This window comes from Anomaloglossus baeobatrachus, chromosome 4 (assembly GCF_048569485.1).
Source record: "Anomaloglossus baeobatrachus isolate aAnoBae1 chromosome 4, aAnoBae1.hap1, whole genome shotgun sequence".
Classification (NCBI taxonomy): Eukaryota; Metazoa; Chordata; class Amphibia; order Anura; family Aromobatidae; genus Anomaloglossus; species Anomaloglossus baeobatrachus.
Genome location: NC_134356.1, coordinates 394278579 through 394294478, shown reverse-complemented (window position 1 = coordinate 394294478; position 15900 = coordinate 394278579). Strand labels below are relative to the sequence as shown.

Here is a 15900-nt window from a genome sequence, read left to right as displayed (position 1 = left end):
CGTACTCCAGAATGTGGACCCCGCAAATGTTCTTGAAACATCTGATCATCTAACAAATAATTCCAAGATTTGATCACTCAAAGTGTTAGCACCAGTCATCTTAGTCTGACTGCTATTACAACTATGTCTTGGTGATACGGGCATGATAATTTTATTGGAGGATCTGAAGCTGTTCTGTAATTTTACACCATGGGCTTTACTGCATGGTTCTTGCCGAACCTCCTGTACTGGACAATACTTTTATAACCCTGTAGGGGACTGGTTGTTTTGTGCATATAGCGGTTCCGACCTTGGCAGGTAGGAGCCTGTTATGATGTACCATGTCGGCTGGCACAATTGTCCCTCATATAGGGATTGATGGTGCTAAACAGACATTGTACGACCAGTCTCTGAAAAATTAACGTGTCCTTCCAGCCCTCCTGGTGTTCCTTCATCTCTGGAACAAGCACAAGTCTGCCATATAATTGGCTGTATTTTCCTCCACATTTTGCCCTTCACTCCAAGATAAAATGTACAAAAAATCCATTTATGTGGCTTTTCAGTTGTTCTGATAACACATAGGCTCTGCAAATCAAATAATCCAAAATTTGAAAAGTGCACCTTCCCTTCCAAGTCCTGCCGTTTGCCCAAACAGACGTTTTTGACTACACGTTGGACTCGTAAGAAAGTGGGTAACAAAATGAGGGGTCCACGTTTTGGTGTTACATCTTGTAAAAGTGGAAAATTTGGTGCTAAAGCATCACTTTTGTGAAAAGAAGGGAATTTTGTTACTTACCGTAAATTCCTTTTCTTCTAGCTCCTATTGGGAGACCCAGACGATTGGGTGTATAGCACTGCCCTCCGGAGGCCACACAAAGCATTACACTAAAAAGTGTAAGGCCCCTCCCCTTCTGGCTATACACCCCCAGTGGGATCACTGGCTCACCAGTTTTAGTGCAAAAGCAAGAAGGAGGAAAGCCAATAACTGGTTTAAACAAATTCACTCCGAAGTAACATCGGAGAACTGAAAACCATTCAACATGAACAACATGTGTACCCGAAAAACCACCAAAAATCCCGAAGGACAACAGGGCGGGTGCTGGGTCTCCCAATAGGAGCTAGAAGAAAAGGAATTTACGGTAAGTAACAAAATTCCCTTCTTCTTCGGCGCTCCATTGGGAGACCCAGACGATTGGGACGTCCAAAAGCTGTCCCTGGGTGGGTAAAGAAATACCTCATGTTAGAGCTGCAAAGACAGCCCTCCCCTACGGGGAGGCAACTGCCGCCTGCAGGACTCTTCTACCTAGGCTGGCGTCCGCCAAAGCATAGGTATGCACCTGATAATGTTTGGTGAAAGTGTGCAGACTCGACCAGGTAGCTGCCTGGCACACCTGTTGAGCCGTAGCCTGGTGTCGTAATGCCCAGGACGCACCCACGGCTCTGGTAGAATGGGCCTTCAGCCCTGATGGAACCGGAAGCCCAGCAGAACGGTAGGGTTCAAGAATTGGTTCCTTGATCCATCGAGCCAGGGTGGCTTTGGAAGCCTGCGACCCTTTGCGCTGACCAGCGACAAGTATAAAGAGTGCATCCGAGCGGCGCAGGGGCGCCGTGCGGGAAAAGTAGATTCTGAGCGCTCTCATCAGATCCAACAAATGCAAATCCAATTCATATCGATGAACTGGATGAGGACAAAAGGAAGGTAAGGAGATATCCTGACTGAGATGAAAGGGGGATACCACCTTAGGGAGAAAACCCGGAATCAGGCGCAGCACTACCTTGTCTTGGTGAAAAACCAGGAAAGGGGCTTTGGATGACCGCGCTGCTAGCTCGTACACTCTCTGAAGAGACGTGACCGTTACCAAAAAAGGCCACTTTCTGTGACAGTCGAGAAAGTGAAAAAACATCCCTCAGAGGCTCAAAGGGCGGCTCCTGGAGAGCAAGTAGTACCCTGTGCAGATCCCATGGGTCTAACGGCCTCTTGTACGGAGGGACAATGTTACCAACCCCCTGCAGGAACGTGCGTACCTGAGGAAGTCGTACTATGCGCTTCTGAAAGAATACAGACAGCGCTGGGACTCGTCCGTTAAGAGAGCCGAGCGACAAACCTTTTCCCAAACCAAATTGTAGGAAGGAAGGAAGGAAAAGTAGGCAATGCAAATGTCCAGGGAGACACTCCCTGAGCAGAGCGCTAAGATAAGAATATCTTCCACGTCTTGTGGCAGATCTTGGCAGACGCCGGCTTCCTAGCCCGTCTCATGGTGGCAATGACGTCTTGAGATAATCCTGAAGACGCTAGGATCTCGGACTCGATGGCCACACAGTCAGGATCAGGGCCGAAGAATTCAGTGGAAAAAACGGCCCTTGGGACAGTAAGTCTGGCCGGTCTGAGAGTGCCCACGGTTGGCCGACCGTGAGATGCCACAGATCCGGGAACCACGACCTCCTCGGCCAGTCTGGGACGACGAGGATGGCGCGGCGGCAAGCGGAGCTGAGCTTGCGTAGCACTCTGGGCAACAGTGCCAGAGGTAAAACACATAGGGTAGCTGGAACTGCGACCAATCCTGAACTAGGGCGTCTGCCTCCAGAGCACTTTGCTCGTGAGACCGCGCCATGAAAATCGGGACCTTGTTGTTGTGCCGAGACGCCATTAGGTCGACGTCCGGCATCCCCCAGCGGCTACAGATTTCCTGACACCATTCTGGGTGCAGAGGCCATTCCCCTGCGTCCATACCCAGGCGACTGAGGAAGTCTGCTTCCCAATTTCCTACTCCCGGGATGTGAACTGCGGATATGGTGGATGCTCTGTCCCCCACCCACATCAGAATCCGCCGGATTGCCTGGTAGGCTTGGCGATGCGTGTTCCGCCTTGGTGGGCGATGTCTGCCACCGCTGTGGAATTGTCCGACTGAATTCGGATCTGTTTCCCTTCCAGCCACTGCTGAAAGGCTTGCAGGGCAAGATACACTTCCCAGATTTCCAGAACATTGATCTGAAGGATGGACTCCTCTGAAGAGAGTCCTTGACCGTCTGAGAAGGGAAACGTTCCTATCTAGGGACGTCGACTCCCCAACCCAGTGGCAAAGCATGCCCCATTGAAGTGGACGCAGATGAAACTGCGCGAAAGTGACTGCCTCTGCATGAGGCGTCTTAAGGGGTGTGACTGGCCTTGAAGGAGAGACTGCACCCCCGTCTGTAGTGAACGCTGCTTGTCCAGCGGAAGCTTCACTATCGCTGAGGGAGTGTGAAACTCCATGCCCAGATATGTCAGCGATTGGGTCGGTGCCCGATGTAACCTTGAAAAGTTGATGATCCACCCGAAACTCTGGAGAGTCTCCAGCGCCACGTTCAGGCTGTGTCGGCATGCCTCTTGAGAGGGTGCCTTGACAAGTGGATCGTCTCAGTAAGGATCACAGAGTGACCCTGAGAGTGCAGGACTGCTCCCACTGCTGCCCTCAACTTGGTGAAAACCCGTAGGGCTGTCGCCAGACCGAAGGGCAGGGCTACGCACTGAAGATGCTCGTCTTCAATAACGAAAACGTAGCAAACGCTGGTGCTCTGGAGCAATCGGCACGTGGAGATAAGCATCCTGATGTCTATTGATGCTAGGAAAGCTCCTTGCGACATTGAGGCAATGACGGAGCGGAGGTTACATCCGGAACCGCCTGGCCTTCACGTGCTTGGTGAGCAGTTTTAGGTCCAGAACGGAACGGAAAGAGCCACCCCTTTTTTGGCACCCCAATCAGATTGGAGGAAAAAACCGTGTCTTGTTCCTGAAGAGGAACAGGGATTACCACTTCTTCTGCCTGCAGAAGAGCATCGGCTCGGTGGGGGGAGGGGTGGAGTTCTGAAGAATCGAGTCGCAGGACGAGAACAGAGCTCTATCCTGTACACGTGAGACAAAATGTCTCTCACCCACCGGCCTGTGACCTGTGGCAGCTAAATGTCGCCAAGCGGGAGATTCTGCTACCAACCGCGGATGCGGAGAGAGAGAGAGCTGAAAGTCATGAGGAGACCGCCTTGGTAGCGGTTCCTCCTGCTGCCTTCCTTGGGCGTGATTGAGCCCGGCCGGAAACTGAGCCCCTCTGAGCCTTTTGAGTCCTTTTGGACGAGGACAATTGGGACCTGCCCCAGCCTGGGAAGGACCAACCTCGACTGTCCCTCCAGGACAGCATTACTAGGGTAAGTCGCAATGCAGACATTGCGAGGTTAAGGACACCACCTGCGGCACAGATGTACATGTGCTCAAGACCAGCTGCGCAAGCCCAGCTGAAATAGGATAGAGTGCCCATACGGCTGCGAATGCCGGAGCAACCGACACGCTGATAGCTTCACAGACAGATTTCAACCAGAGGTCCATCTGTCTGTCAATGGCATCTTTAAGTGAAGTCCCATCTCCACTGCAACTATGGATCTAGCCGCAAGCCTGGAGATTGGGGGATCCACCTTTGGACCCTGGGTCTAACGCTTTACCACGTCAGGGGAAAAGGATAACGTGTATCCTTAAAACGTTTGGAGAAAACGCTTATCTGGTAAGCGTGGTGTTTCTGAACTGCTTCTCTGAAGTCAGCGTGGCCAGAAAAATACGCAATATACGCATGAGTACTGAAAAAGGATTTCTCCTGCTGTGAAGCTGACTCCTCCAATGGGGGAGCTGAGGGAGAAATATCCCACATTCCATTGATGGACGCTATAAGATCATTCACTATGGCGTCACCATCCGGTGTATCCGGATTGAGAGCGGTGTCAGGACCAAAGACCTGATCAGCTACGTCTGCCTCATCATACAGAGAGTCCTTGCTGGGACCTTGACCAGTGATGAAGCCGAGTGCCACACCCAGCGAGCTAGCTTAGGCTGTCTGGGACTGCCGTCCGTGTCAGAGCCTTCACCCTGGAATGCCTGGGACCCCCCCGGAGCACTGATTACGTTCCAAATGAGGGTGGTCAGGGGGCATTAATCAAGATTGTCCATGGCCTGTCTGGACTGCAAAGTCTCTATCCCATGACAATCTATCAGCCGAAACTGCAACTCCGTCCCTGTCCCTGGACAGGGTAGAGACCCCGGCTGACCCAGTGCTACAGGGGAGCTTGCACACAATGGGGGTCATGCCGGTGGAACAGCATCACATGCAGGAAAAAACAGCATAGGAAGCCCTGTTGCTTTTTTGCTGCTGTATTCAAGCCATCTATGCAAAGTATGGCATACAAGCATAAACACTTCAGCACATGCAATACAAGCAGCATAAAAAACCTGTGCCTTGGCACCCTTGCTTTTTTGCTGCTGTTGTCCAGCCATCTAGGAGAATATAGCCCAGAGTAGCGACCGTACAGTGCAATGTATAGCATACAAGCATAAGTACAAATGAACACTTCAACACCTGCAATACAAGCAGCCTATACAGCCTGTGCCTTGGCACCCATGCTTTTTGCTGCTGTTGTCCAGACCTCTAGGAGAATATAGCCCAGAGTAGCGACCGTACAGTGCAATGTATAGCATACAAGCATAAGTACAAATGAACACTTCAGCACATGCAATACAAGCAGCCTAGAAAACCTGTGCCTTAGCACCCTTGCTTTTTGCTGCTGTTATCTCGCCATCTAGGAGGGCATATAGCCAAAGATAGCGACGTACAGTGCAGTGTATTAAAAAAGGATTTCTCCTGCTGTGCATACAAGCATAAAATACAAATGGACACTTCGGTATTTAGTGGGGTCAGCACTTCAGGTGCTGCTTACCGCCCGCATATAACGCGGGTGTGTGGTCGCCAGAGCCCTGTGTTGGTTGCCCAGAGCATGTCTCCGTTCCCCAGCTCGGACTGCGTGCAGGAATGGCTGCCGGCGTCCTTCTCCAGCTCGTGTGACGAGGGGCGGGCCGTGGGCGTGCCCCAGCCAAGAGCGGGAAACTGGCGTCCCACTGTGTCCAGTGAAGGGGGCTGGAGAATGCAAAGCAGACTCCAGCCCTCGGCGCTGACTGTCTGTACAGCGTCCCGCCTCTCCCCTGACTGGCAGGGCTGGAGGCGGGAACGAAACGAAAACTAGGCCGCAAAGCCGGGGACTCGAGTAATAAGCGCGGCCGTCCATGTGCACGGCCAGCGCGGAAGTCCCCGGCGCACCACAAGTCCCAGCCGCGCCACAGTGTAAAAACACCCAGCAGCGGCCGGCGCGGCAGTTCCCAATACATAAATTCACTCAGCTAAGCTGCAGTGAATAATAGCACGAGCGCACCGCGCTGTTACCCTCGGCGCACTAACACTCCCAGCAATGCTGGTGTGTGCGCGCTTGCCCGGGGACACAGAGTACCTTAATGTAGCAGGGCCTGTCCCTGACGATACTCAGCTCCATATCCAGCAGGTTCTCTGGGTCTGTGGATGGAGCCCGGTCTCAGTGCCTGGAGACCTGTAAGATCCCACTTCGCCCAGAGCCCTGAGGGGGGATGGGGAAGGAAAACAGCATGTGGGCTCCAGCCTCCGTACCCGCAATGGGTACCTCAACCTTAACAAACACCCGACAAAAGTGGGGTGAGAAGGGAGCATGCTGGGGGCCCCATATGGGCCCACTTTTCTTCCAACCGACATAGTCAGCAGCTGCTGCTGACTAAAAACAGTGGAGCTATGCGTGGATGTCTGACCTCCTTCGCACAAAGCAGAAAACTGGTGAGCCAGTGATCCCACTGGGGGTGTATAGCCAGAAGGGGAGGGGCCTTACACTTCTTAGTGTAATGCTTTGTGTGGCCTCCGGAGGGCAGTGCTATACACCCAATCGTCTGGGTCTCCCAATGGAGCGCCGAAGAAAGAAGAAAATTGTCAATATGACAACCTATTGTTATAAAATTCTGTGAAGTACCTGTGGGTTCAAAATGCACACTATACCCCTAGATAAAATCCTTGAGGGGTATAGATTCCAGAATGGGGTCAGTTGTGGGGGAGCTCTACTGTTTAGCCACTTTAGGGGGTCTCCAAACACAACATGGCGTGCGGTAATGATTCCTGCCAATTTTGCAGTCAAATGGCGCTCCTTTCATTCCGCACCCTGCTGTGTACCCAGACAGTTGATTTCCGCCACATATGATGTATCGGCGAACTCAGGAGAAATTGCACAATACATTTTATGGTGGTTTTTTTCCTTTTACCCTTGTGAAAAAAAAAGCTACATGGTTGAAGTAACAATTTTGTGTTAAAATTTAATTTTTTTATTTTCATGGCTCAACGCTATAAAATTCTGTGAAGCCCCTGGGGGTTCAGGGTACTCACCAAACATCTAAATAAATTCCTTGAGGGGTCTAGTTTCCAAAATGGGGTCAGTTGTGGGGGGTTTCTGCTGTTTAGGTACCTTAGGGGCCCTACAAATGCAACATGGTGCCCACAATCTATTTCAGCCAAATTTGCTTTCCAAACTTCAAATATTGCTCCTTGTGTTCCCAGCCCTCCCATTTGCCCAAACAGAGGTTTCTGACCACATATGGGGTATCACCGCGCTCATAAGAAAGTGGGTAACAAACGTTGGGGTCCAATTTTGGGAATTACCTCTTGAAAAAGTAAGAAAAATTAATGCTAAAGCAACATTTTTGAGAAAAAAATGAAAATTTTCAATATGACAACGTAACGTTATCAAAATCTGTGAAGTACCTGTGGGTCCAAAATGCTCACTATACCCCTAGATAGAAGCCTTGAGGGGTCTAGTTTCCAGAATGGCATCACTTGTGAGGGGTTTCTGCTGTTTAGGTACCTTAGCGAACATGTAAATGCAACATGGTGCCCACAATCTATTTCAGCCAAATTTGCTTTCCAAACTTCAAATATTGCTCCTTGTGTTCCCAGCCCCCCCATTTGTCCAAACAGAGGTTTCTGACCACTTATGGGGTATCACCGCGCTCATACGAAAGTGGGTAACAAGTTTTGGGGTCCATTTTGTTGTGTTATTTCTTCTAAAATTGATTACATTTGGGGTAAAGCAACATTTTTAGGTAAAATTTTATTTTTTGCTTTTTTCATTCCACATTGCTTTAGTTCCTGTGAAGCACCTAAAGGGTTAATAAACTTCTTGAATGTGGTTTTGAGTACTTTGAGGGGTGCAGTTTTTAGAATGGTGTCACTTTTGGGTATTTTCTGTCATCTAGGCCTCTCAAAATCACTTCAAATGTGATGTGGTCCCTAAAAAAATGGTTTTGTAAATTTTGATGTAAAAATGAGAAATTGCTGATAAACTTTGAACCCTTCTAACTTCCTAACAAAAATTTTTTTTTTACAAAATTGTGCTGATGTAAAGTAGACAAGTGGGAAATGTTATTTATTAACTATTTTGTGTCACAGAACTCTCTGATTTAGCGGAAAAAAAAATTCAAAAGTTGAAAATTTCAAAATTTTCAAAAAATTTGCCAAAATTCATATTTTTCACAAATAAACGCAAAAAATTTTGTCCAAAATTTGGTACTAAAATGAAGTCCAATATGTCACGAAAAAACAAATCTCAATATCAGTGGGATCCATTGAAGCGTTCCAGAGCTATAACCTGATAAAGTGACACTGGTCAGAATTGCAAAATTTGGTTTGATCATTAAGGTGAAAATTAGCTCCGTCACTAAGGGGTTAAGGCCTCGGTACACGGAACGACATAATATATCGTCGGGGTCATGGATTCTGTGACGCACATCCGGCATAGTTAGCGACGTCGTTGCGTGTGACAGCAAGGAGCGACCGTTAATGGAAAATACTCACCAAATCGTCCATCGTTGACACGTTGTTCCTTTTCAAAAAATCGTTGATTGTTGTGCACGCAGATTGTTCGTCGTTCCAGAGGCAGCACACGTCGCTACGTGTGACACCTCGGGAATGACGAACTACAGCTTACCTGCGCCTGCCGGCAATGCGGAAGGAAGGAGGTGGGCGGGATGTTATGTCCCAATCATCTCCACCCCTCCGCTTCTATTGGCCGGCCGCTTAGTGACGCCGCACGAACCGCCCCCTTAGAAAGGAGGCGGTTCGCCGGCCACAGAGACGTCGCTAGGCAGGTAAGTATGTGTGACGGCTCTTAACGATGTGCGCCACAGGCAGCGATTTGCCCGTGACGCACAAACGACGGGGGCGGGTATGCTCGCAAACTATATCGCTGCGTGTATCGGGCCCTTTATGGTGCAAAGAATATGGCAATAAGAATATTTAGGTACTTTTCCCCATTAAACATGGTTGATAAGTACCTTGTCTATTAGATCACGATTAACACAGTTTGGCAATTGCTGAATAAATGCGTCAACGATGAGCTTCAAATGAGACCCAGTGCTTGCTTCTTCATCTTCTTGTTCTGCAAAAACAAAAAAAAAAAAAATTATGATTATTCAGCCAATATACAGTAATGAAGATTTGGAGACATATTGAACCAAATTTTTAACATTTTAATATTGCTAAACTCAGTATGATTGGTCCCTTTGCATAAAAGGGTTAAACTTTACAAGATATTTGCAAAGTAAATTCAAATTAGTTTTTCTCCTACTAATAAAGTTTTCTTCGTTACTCTTGCGATTTTGTATGTGGTTACAGAAAAAGGTTTCAAAGTCATAAAAGAGGGTAATTTCTATGAAAAACTCTGATCTCTTTGTTCCTTAAAAGGGAATGTGTCAGACTTCCAGCACTCGGAGGACTATGGTGCTCTGGTGGGCAGTGTTGAGGCGGCTGAGGGAACCACAGAAGGTAGTACATAAGCGGATCCCCAGACCCCCCCCACCCCTTGTTACCCTCACCTGGCCCCTCCACCTCCCAGCCCCCCCACCACCCCTTCTTACCCTCACCTGGCCCCTTCACCTCCCAGCCCCCCCACCCCTTCTTAACCCCACCTGGCCCCTCCACCTCCCAGCCCTCCCCCCCACCACCCTCCTCCTTTTCCCCAGTTTCTCACTCTTTTCTATTCTGTTTTATTTCTCTTGCTTTCTTTCTGGTCTTTTCCTCTTTCGCTTCTTACTATTCTTGGTGAGTTACGTATGTTACCTGTTAAATGTGAATTTATTCTTTGAAAAAGCTAGATGGAACCTTGAATGTCTATACACCTGAAAGGGGGCATTTGCGGGGACATTTTCTGTCACCATGTAAAAATGTAAAGTGTGCCTTATGTCCTATTTTTTGGTGTGTTGAATGTATCTTACAAAGGTCCATTTGATCTTAAGAACTGTTACGTGTACTGTTAAAGGATTACATTTATAAATAAAAGAATTTGAAAGGGAATGTGTCAGCAGGTTTTTGCTAGCTCACCTGAGAGCAGCATGATGTAGGCAAAGAGACTCTGAATTCAACGATATATCACTTAGATAACTGGATGCAGCAGTTCTGGCAGAGTTCTTAGATTTAGCAATGAAGTAGAGAAGAGAAAGTTAACCACACCCACATCAGGCTCTCTATGTACAAAGACTATAGACAGCGAGCTACTAATCAGAGGGGGCACGGTCAGACTGATGTAGTCTGGCAATGTTACTCCCAGGTGATAAAACATTCACCAGGAGAAAACACCAAGCATGGTAATAAATGACACATAATTGAACTGTGTCTCAGTGTCTATCTTCTGAGATTTTCAGCCTACTTTTTTATGCTGAAAACGCCTCCAAGGCTTATACTCAAGTCAGGTTCCCACAAAAAAAAAAAAAAAAAAAAAAAAATTATTCGCACCTATCCTCCGTTCCTGCAGTGTCCTCTTACCTACTTCTTGCAGACCACAGGCACATAGACACATGATTGCGTCTGGTGCACGGGACCGCCGCTGCCATCTGCCATCATTGCGTTACTGCAGTTGAAAGCTTTAGCCCCTTCACGACCGGCCAATTTTCCACTTTCCGTTTTTTTTTCGCCATTTTTTCGAGAGACGTAGCTTTTTTATTTTTTTTTCAGTCAATATGGTCATGTGAGGGCTCATTTTTTGCGGAACGAGCTGTACTTTTCAATGAAACCATTAGTTTTACCATATAGTGTGCTGAAAAATGGCAAATTCCAAATACGGAAAAATTACAAAAAAAAGTGCAATAGCACCATTGTTTGAGATATTTTATTCACTGTGTTCGCTATATGGTAAAACTGATGTGTGGGTGTGATGCCTCAGGTCAGTGTGAGTTCTTAGATACCAAACATGTAAAGGTTTACTTTTATATATAAAAAGGTACAAAAAAAAATCAAAAAAAAAAAATCAGGCGTTTGTCCGAAAAAAGTGGCATAAGTTTTACGCCATATTCCGTGACCCGTAGCGTTCTTATTTTTCAGGACCTATGGCTCAGTGATTGCAAAAATGGTACAGCTAAACAGCAGCCTGAGATGCAGAAAATAAGCACAGATGCTACGTTTTTATCACCTGTTATTGCATTTTGCGCAAAATTTGTGGCGACCAAAAAACAATTTTTTACATAGTTACATAGGTTGAAAAAAGCCTTAGGTCCATCTAGTTCAACTTTCCTCCACCGATTCTACATTTTGTTCCTAAGTCACTTATAACCAACAATGTTTTGTGTACTGAGGAAATCATCCAGCCCTTTTTTGAAAGCTGTTATAGTATCTGCCATTACTACCTCTTGTGGTAGGGCATTCCACAGTCTGACTGCTCTAACTGTAAAGAACCCTTTCCTATTTAGCTGTCGGAATCGCTTTTCTTCCACTCGCAGTGAGTGCCCCCTGGTCCTTAGTATTGTCTTTGGAAGAAATAATTCATGTGCCAGTCCTTTATATGGACCACGCATGTATTTATAAATATAAATGAGATCTCCTCTGAGACGTCTTTTTTCTAAGCTAAACATATCTAACTTTTTCAACCTGTCATCATATGTGAGGCCTTCCATCCCTTGTAATAGTCTAGTTGCCCGCCTTTGAACTGACTAACTTCTGGATGTGCCTTTTAAAATGTGGAGCCCAAAACTGGATCCCATATTCCAGATGTGGCCTTACAAGTGATTTATAGAGGGGTAACAATTCGTTGGGATCACGGGATCTAATCTCTCTTTCTATATAACCTAAAATCTTGTTTGCTTTAGCAGCTGCTGCTTGACATTGAGTGCTGCTGCTCAGCTTATTTGTAATGAGAATACCCAAGTCCTTCTCCTGTTCTGTAGTCCCGAGTTTACTTCCATTTAATGTATACGCAGTTATAGGATTACTCCGTCCAAGGTGCATTACTTTACATTTATCAACATTAAATCTCATTTGCCAAGTATCTGCCCATTCTGACATCTTATCCAGATCTTTTTGTAATATTGTACTATCAAGGTCAGTTTTTAATATCCTACATAGTTTGGTGTCATCAGCAAAGACTGACACTTTAGTATCAATCCCATCCACAAGGTCATTAACCCCTTCACCCCCGGCCACTAAAACACCCTAATGACCGGGCCATTTTTTGCAATTCTGACCAGTGTCACTTTGACAGGTTATAACTCTGGAACGCTTCAACGGATCCTGGCGATTCTGACATTGTTTTTTCGTGACATATTGTACTTCATGTCAGTTGTAAATTTAGGCCAATACTTTTTGCGTTTATTTGTGAAAATTTAGGAAAATTGTGCGAAAATTTTGAAAATTTCGCAATTTTCAAACTTTGAAAATTTATGCCCATAAATCTGAGAGATATGTCACACAAAATAGTTACTAAATAACATTTCCCACTTGTCAACTTTACATCAGCGCAATTTTCGAAAGAATTTTTTTTTTTTCGTTAGGAAGTTAGAAGGGGTCAAAGTTCATCAGCAATTTCTAATTTTTCCAACAAAATTTACAAAATATTTTTTTTAGGGACCACATCACATTTGAAGTGACTTTGAGAGGCCGAGGTGACAGAAAATACCCAAAAGTGACCCCATTCTAAAAACTGCACCCCTCACACTGCTCAAAACCACATCCAAGAAGTTTATTAACCCTTTAGGTGCTTCACAGGAACCAAAGCAATGTGGAAGGAAAAAATGAAAATTTTACTTTTTAACACAAAAATGTTACTTTAGCCATAAAATTTTTATTTTTACAAGGGAGAAAAGAGAAAGTGCACCCTACAATTTATTGTGCATTTTCTCGGGAGTACGCTGATACCCCATATTGGGTAAAAATCAATTGTTTGGGTGCACGGCAGAGGTCGAAAGGCAAGGAGCGCCATTTGAATTTTTGAACGCAAAATTAGCTGCACTCATTAGAGGACGCTATGTCAGGTTTGAAGACCCCCTGAGGTGCCTAAACAATGGAGCTCCCCCACAAGTGACCCCATTTTGGAAACTAGAGCGCTCAAATAATTTTTCTAGATGTTTGGTGAGCACTTTGAACCCCTGGGGGCTTCACAGACGTTTATAGCGTTGAGCCGTGAAAAGAAAAAAAAAATTTTTTTTACCACAAAACTGTTGCTTCAACTAGGTAGCTTTTTTTTTCACAAGGGTATCAGGAGAAAATGGACAATACATTTTATGTTGCATTTTTTCCCCGAGTACGCAGATACCTCATATGTGGTGGAAATCAAATGTTTGGGCACACGGCAGATCTCGAAAGGGAAGGAGCGCCATTTGAATTTTTGAATGCAAAATTAGCTGCACTCATTAGCGGACGCCATGTCAGGTTTGAAGACCCCCTGAGGTGCCTAAACAATGGAGCTCCCCCACAAGTGACCCCATTTTGGAAACTAGAGCCCTCAAATAATTTTTCTAGATGTTTGGTGAGCACTTTGAACCCCTGGGGGCTTCACAGAAGTTTATAAAGTTGAGCTGTGAAAAGAATTTTTTTTTTTACCACAAAACTGTTGCTTCAACTAAGTAGCTTTTTTTTCCACAAGGGTATCAGGAAAAAAAATACACCATGAAATTTATAGTGCCGTGACAGCAGCGGCAGCAGCAGCGGTGGCGTGGTACCACTAGTACCAGCCAGTGCTGCACGCTGCAGACATGTTGGGGGAGGCTCCCCAGACCAGCACAGGCCTTATTAGGGCGGCCACCAGCAAATCAAACCGCCCCACTGCACACTGATTGGAGCGATTGCGCGTCATAGCACGATCGCTCCAATCAGTGCTGCAGGGGCTGGGGGTGGCATGTTTGAGATCCACCTATGATCTGCTGTACCTGCTACGGCATCTCATAGCCGGATCTCACAGTATCGCACTATTTCCGGCATTATTTTTACCGAAATCAGTGCGAAAGATGTGGTTGGCGGTTCAGATTTGAACAGCCAATCACATCGATCGTCGATGGGGGGTGGCGATGCCCCCCCCCCCCGGGTGAAGCAAAGGTCCCCTGCTGTAAGAAACAGCAGGGGACATCATTTGAAAGCCGTTGCTATGGCCACGGCAATGAAATGAACTTTAGGCAGTAAAATTACGTCCCTGGTAGTTAAGTCACGTTAAAATAGGACGTAATTTTACTGCCCGCGGTCGTGAAGGGGTTAATAAAGAGATTAAAAAGAATAGGTCCTAGCACAGATCCCTGCGGCACCGCACTGCTGACTATAGCCCATTTAGAGAATGTAACATTTATGACTACTCTTTCTTTCCTATCTTTTAGCCAATTCCTTACCCAGTTGCATATACCTTCCCTTAGTCCTTGCTTCTGGAGTTTAAGTATAAGGCTATTTTGTGGTACAGTATCAAATGCCTTTGCAAATTCCAAATAAATCACATCAGCTGCATTACCAATATCCATTTTTGCACTTACAAAGAATCCCAGCAGGATGGTTAGACACGACTTATCTTTCATGAATCCATGCTGTCAGTTATTATATTATTTTCTGCAATATATTTTTGTATGTCATCCATTAAAATGCCCTCAAAAACTTTGCATACTACTGATGTCAGGCTTACTGGACGGTAGTTGCCTGGATCTACCCTCTTACCTTTCTTAAAAATCGGTACCACATCAGCAATCCTCCAATCCTGAGGCACCAGCCCTGTTACAAGTGAGTCTAAAAAGATGACATACAGCGGTCTGTCGATTACAGAGCTCAATTCCCTCAATATTCATGGATGAATGCCATCTGGCCCGGGGGATTTGTCAATGTTTAATTTACTCAGACGCAGGCGTACTTCTTCTTGTGTTAAATTAATTATATCGGGTGGTGAACTTTGATTTTTCACTTGTTGAATGATCCCTGGAACAGTCTGCTCCTTGGTGAACACTGATGAGAAGTGCCTGTTTAATATCTCAGTCTTTTGTTTGTCCTCTATAACTAACTTGTTATTATATTTTAAGAAGCCGATACTATCCTCTTTCCTTTTTGCATTAATATATTTATAAAAGATTTTGGGATTTATTTTAATGTCCTTGGCGATTTTTGTATCAATAGCTAATTTTACTTGCTTGATTTCTTTTTTACATTTCCTATTGATATCTTTATACTTCTGAAATGCTATTTCTGTATTCTCAGCCTTTAAGATTTTAAACACCCTTTGTTTTTGTTTTATTATACTTTGTACAGTCTTATTTATCCATAGTGGTTTCTTTTTATTCCGGGACATTTTATTACCAGAGGATATAAGTTTTTTACAGGACTCTAGTAGTATATCCTTAACCCCTTCACCCCCGGCCACTAAAACACCCTAATGACCGGGCCACTTTTTGCAATTCTGACCAGTGTCACTTTGACAGGTTATAACTCTGGAACGCTTCAACGGATCCTGGCGATTCTGACATTGTTTTTTCGTGACATATTGTACTTCATGTCAGTTGTAAATTTAGGCCGATACTTTTTGCGTTTATTTGTGAAAATTTAGGAAATTGTGCGAAAAGTTTGAAAATTTCGCAATTTTCAAACTTTGAAAATTTATGCCCATAAATCTGAGAGATATGTCACACAAAATAGTTACTAAATAACATTTCCCACTTGTCTACTTTACATCAGCGCAATTTTCGAAATAATTTTTTTTTTCGTTAGGAAGTTAGAAGGGGTCAAAGTTCATCAGCAATTTCTAATTTTTCCAACAAAATTTACAAAATATTTTTTT

The 15900-nt window shown here is 45.5% G+C and overlaps 1 protein-coding gene across 3 annotated transcripts in view; it reads right to left on the bottom strand.

Annotated features, from left to right (window-relative positions):
* The window catches only part of UPF2 (UPF2 regulator of nonsense mediated mRNA decay), a 224149-nt gene that overhangs the window by 126591 nt on the left and 81658 nt on the right, over window positions 1-15900 (bottom strand). For all 3 annotated transcript variants that reach the window (XM_075345277.1, XM_075345275.1, XM_075345276.1), the window contains exon 7: window positions 9170-9273. In XM_075345277.1, the coding sequence (XP_075201392.1) occupies window positions 9170-9273 (104 nt within the window). The remainder of the gene's footprint in view (window positions 1-9169; window positions 9274-15900) is intronic.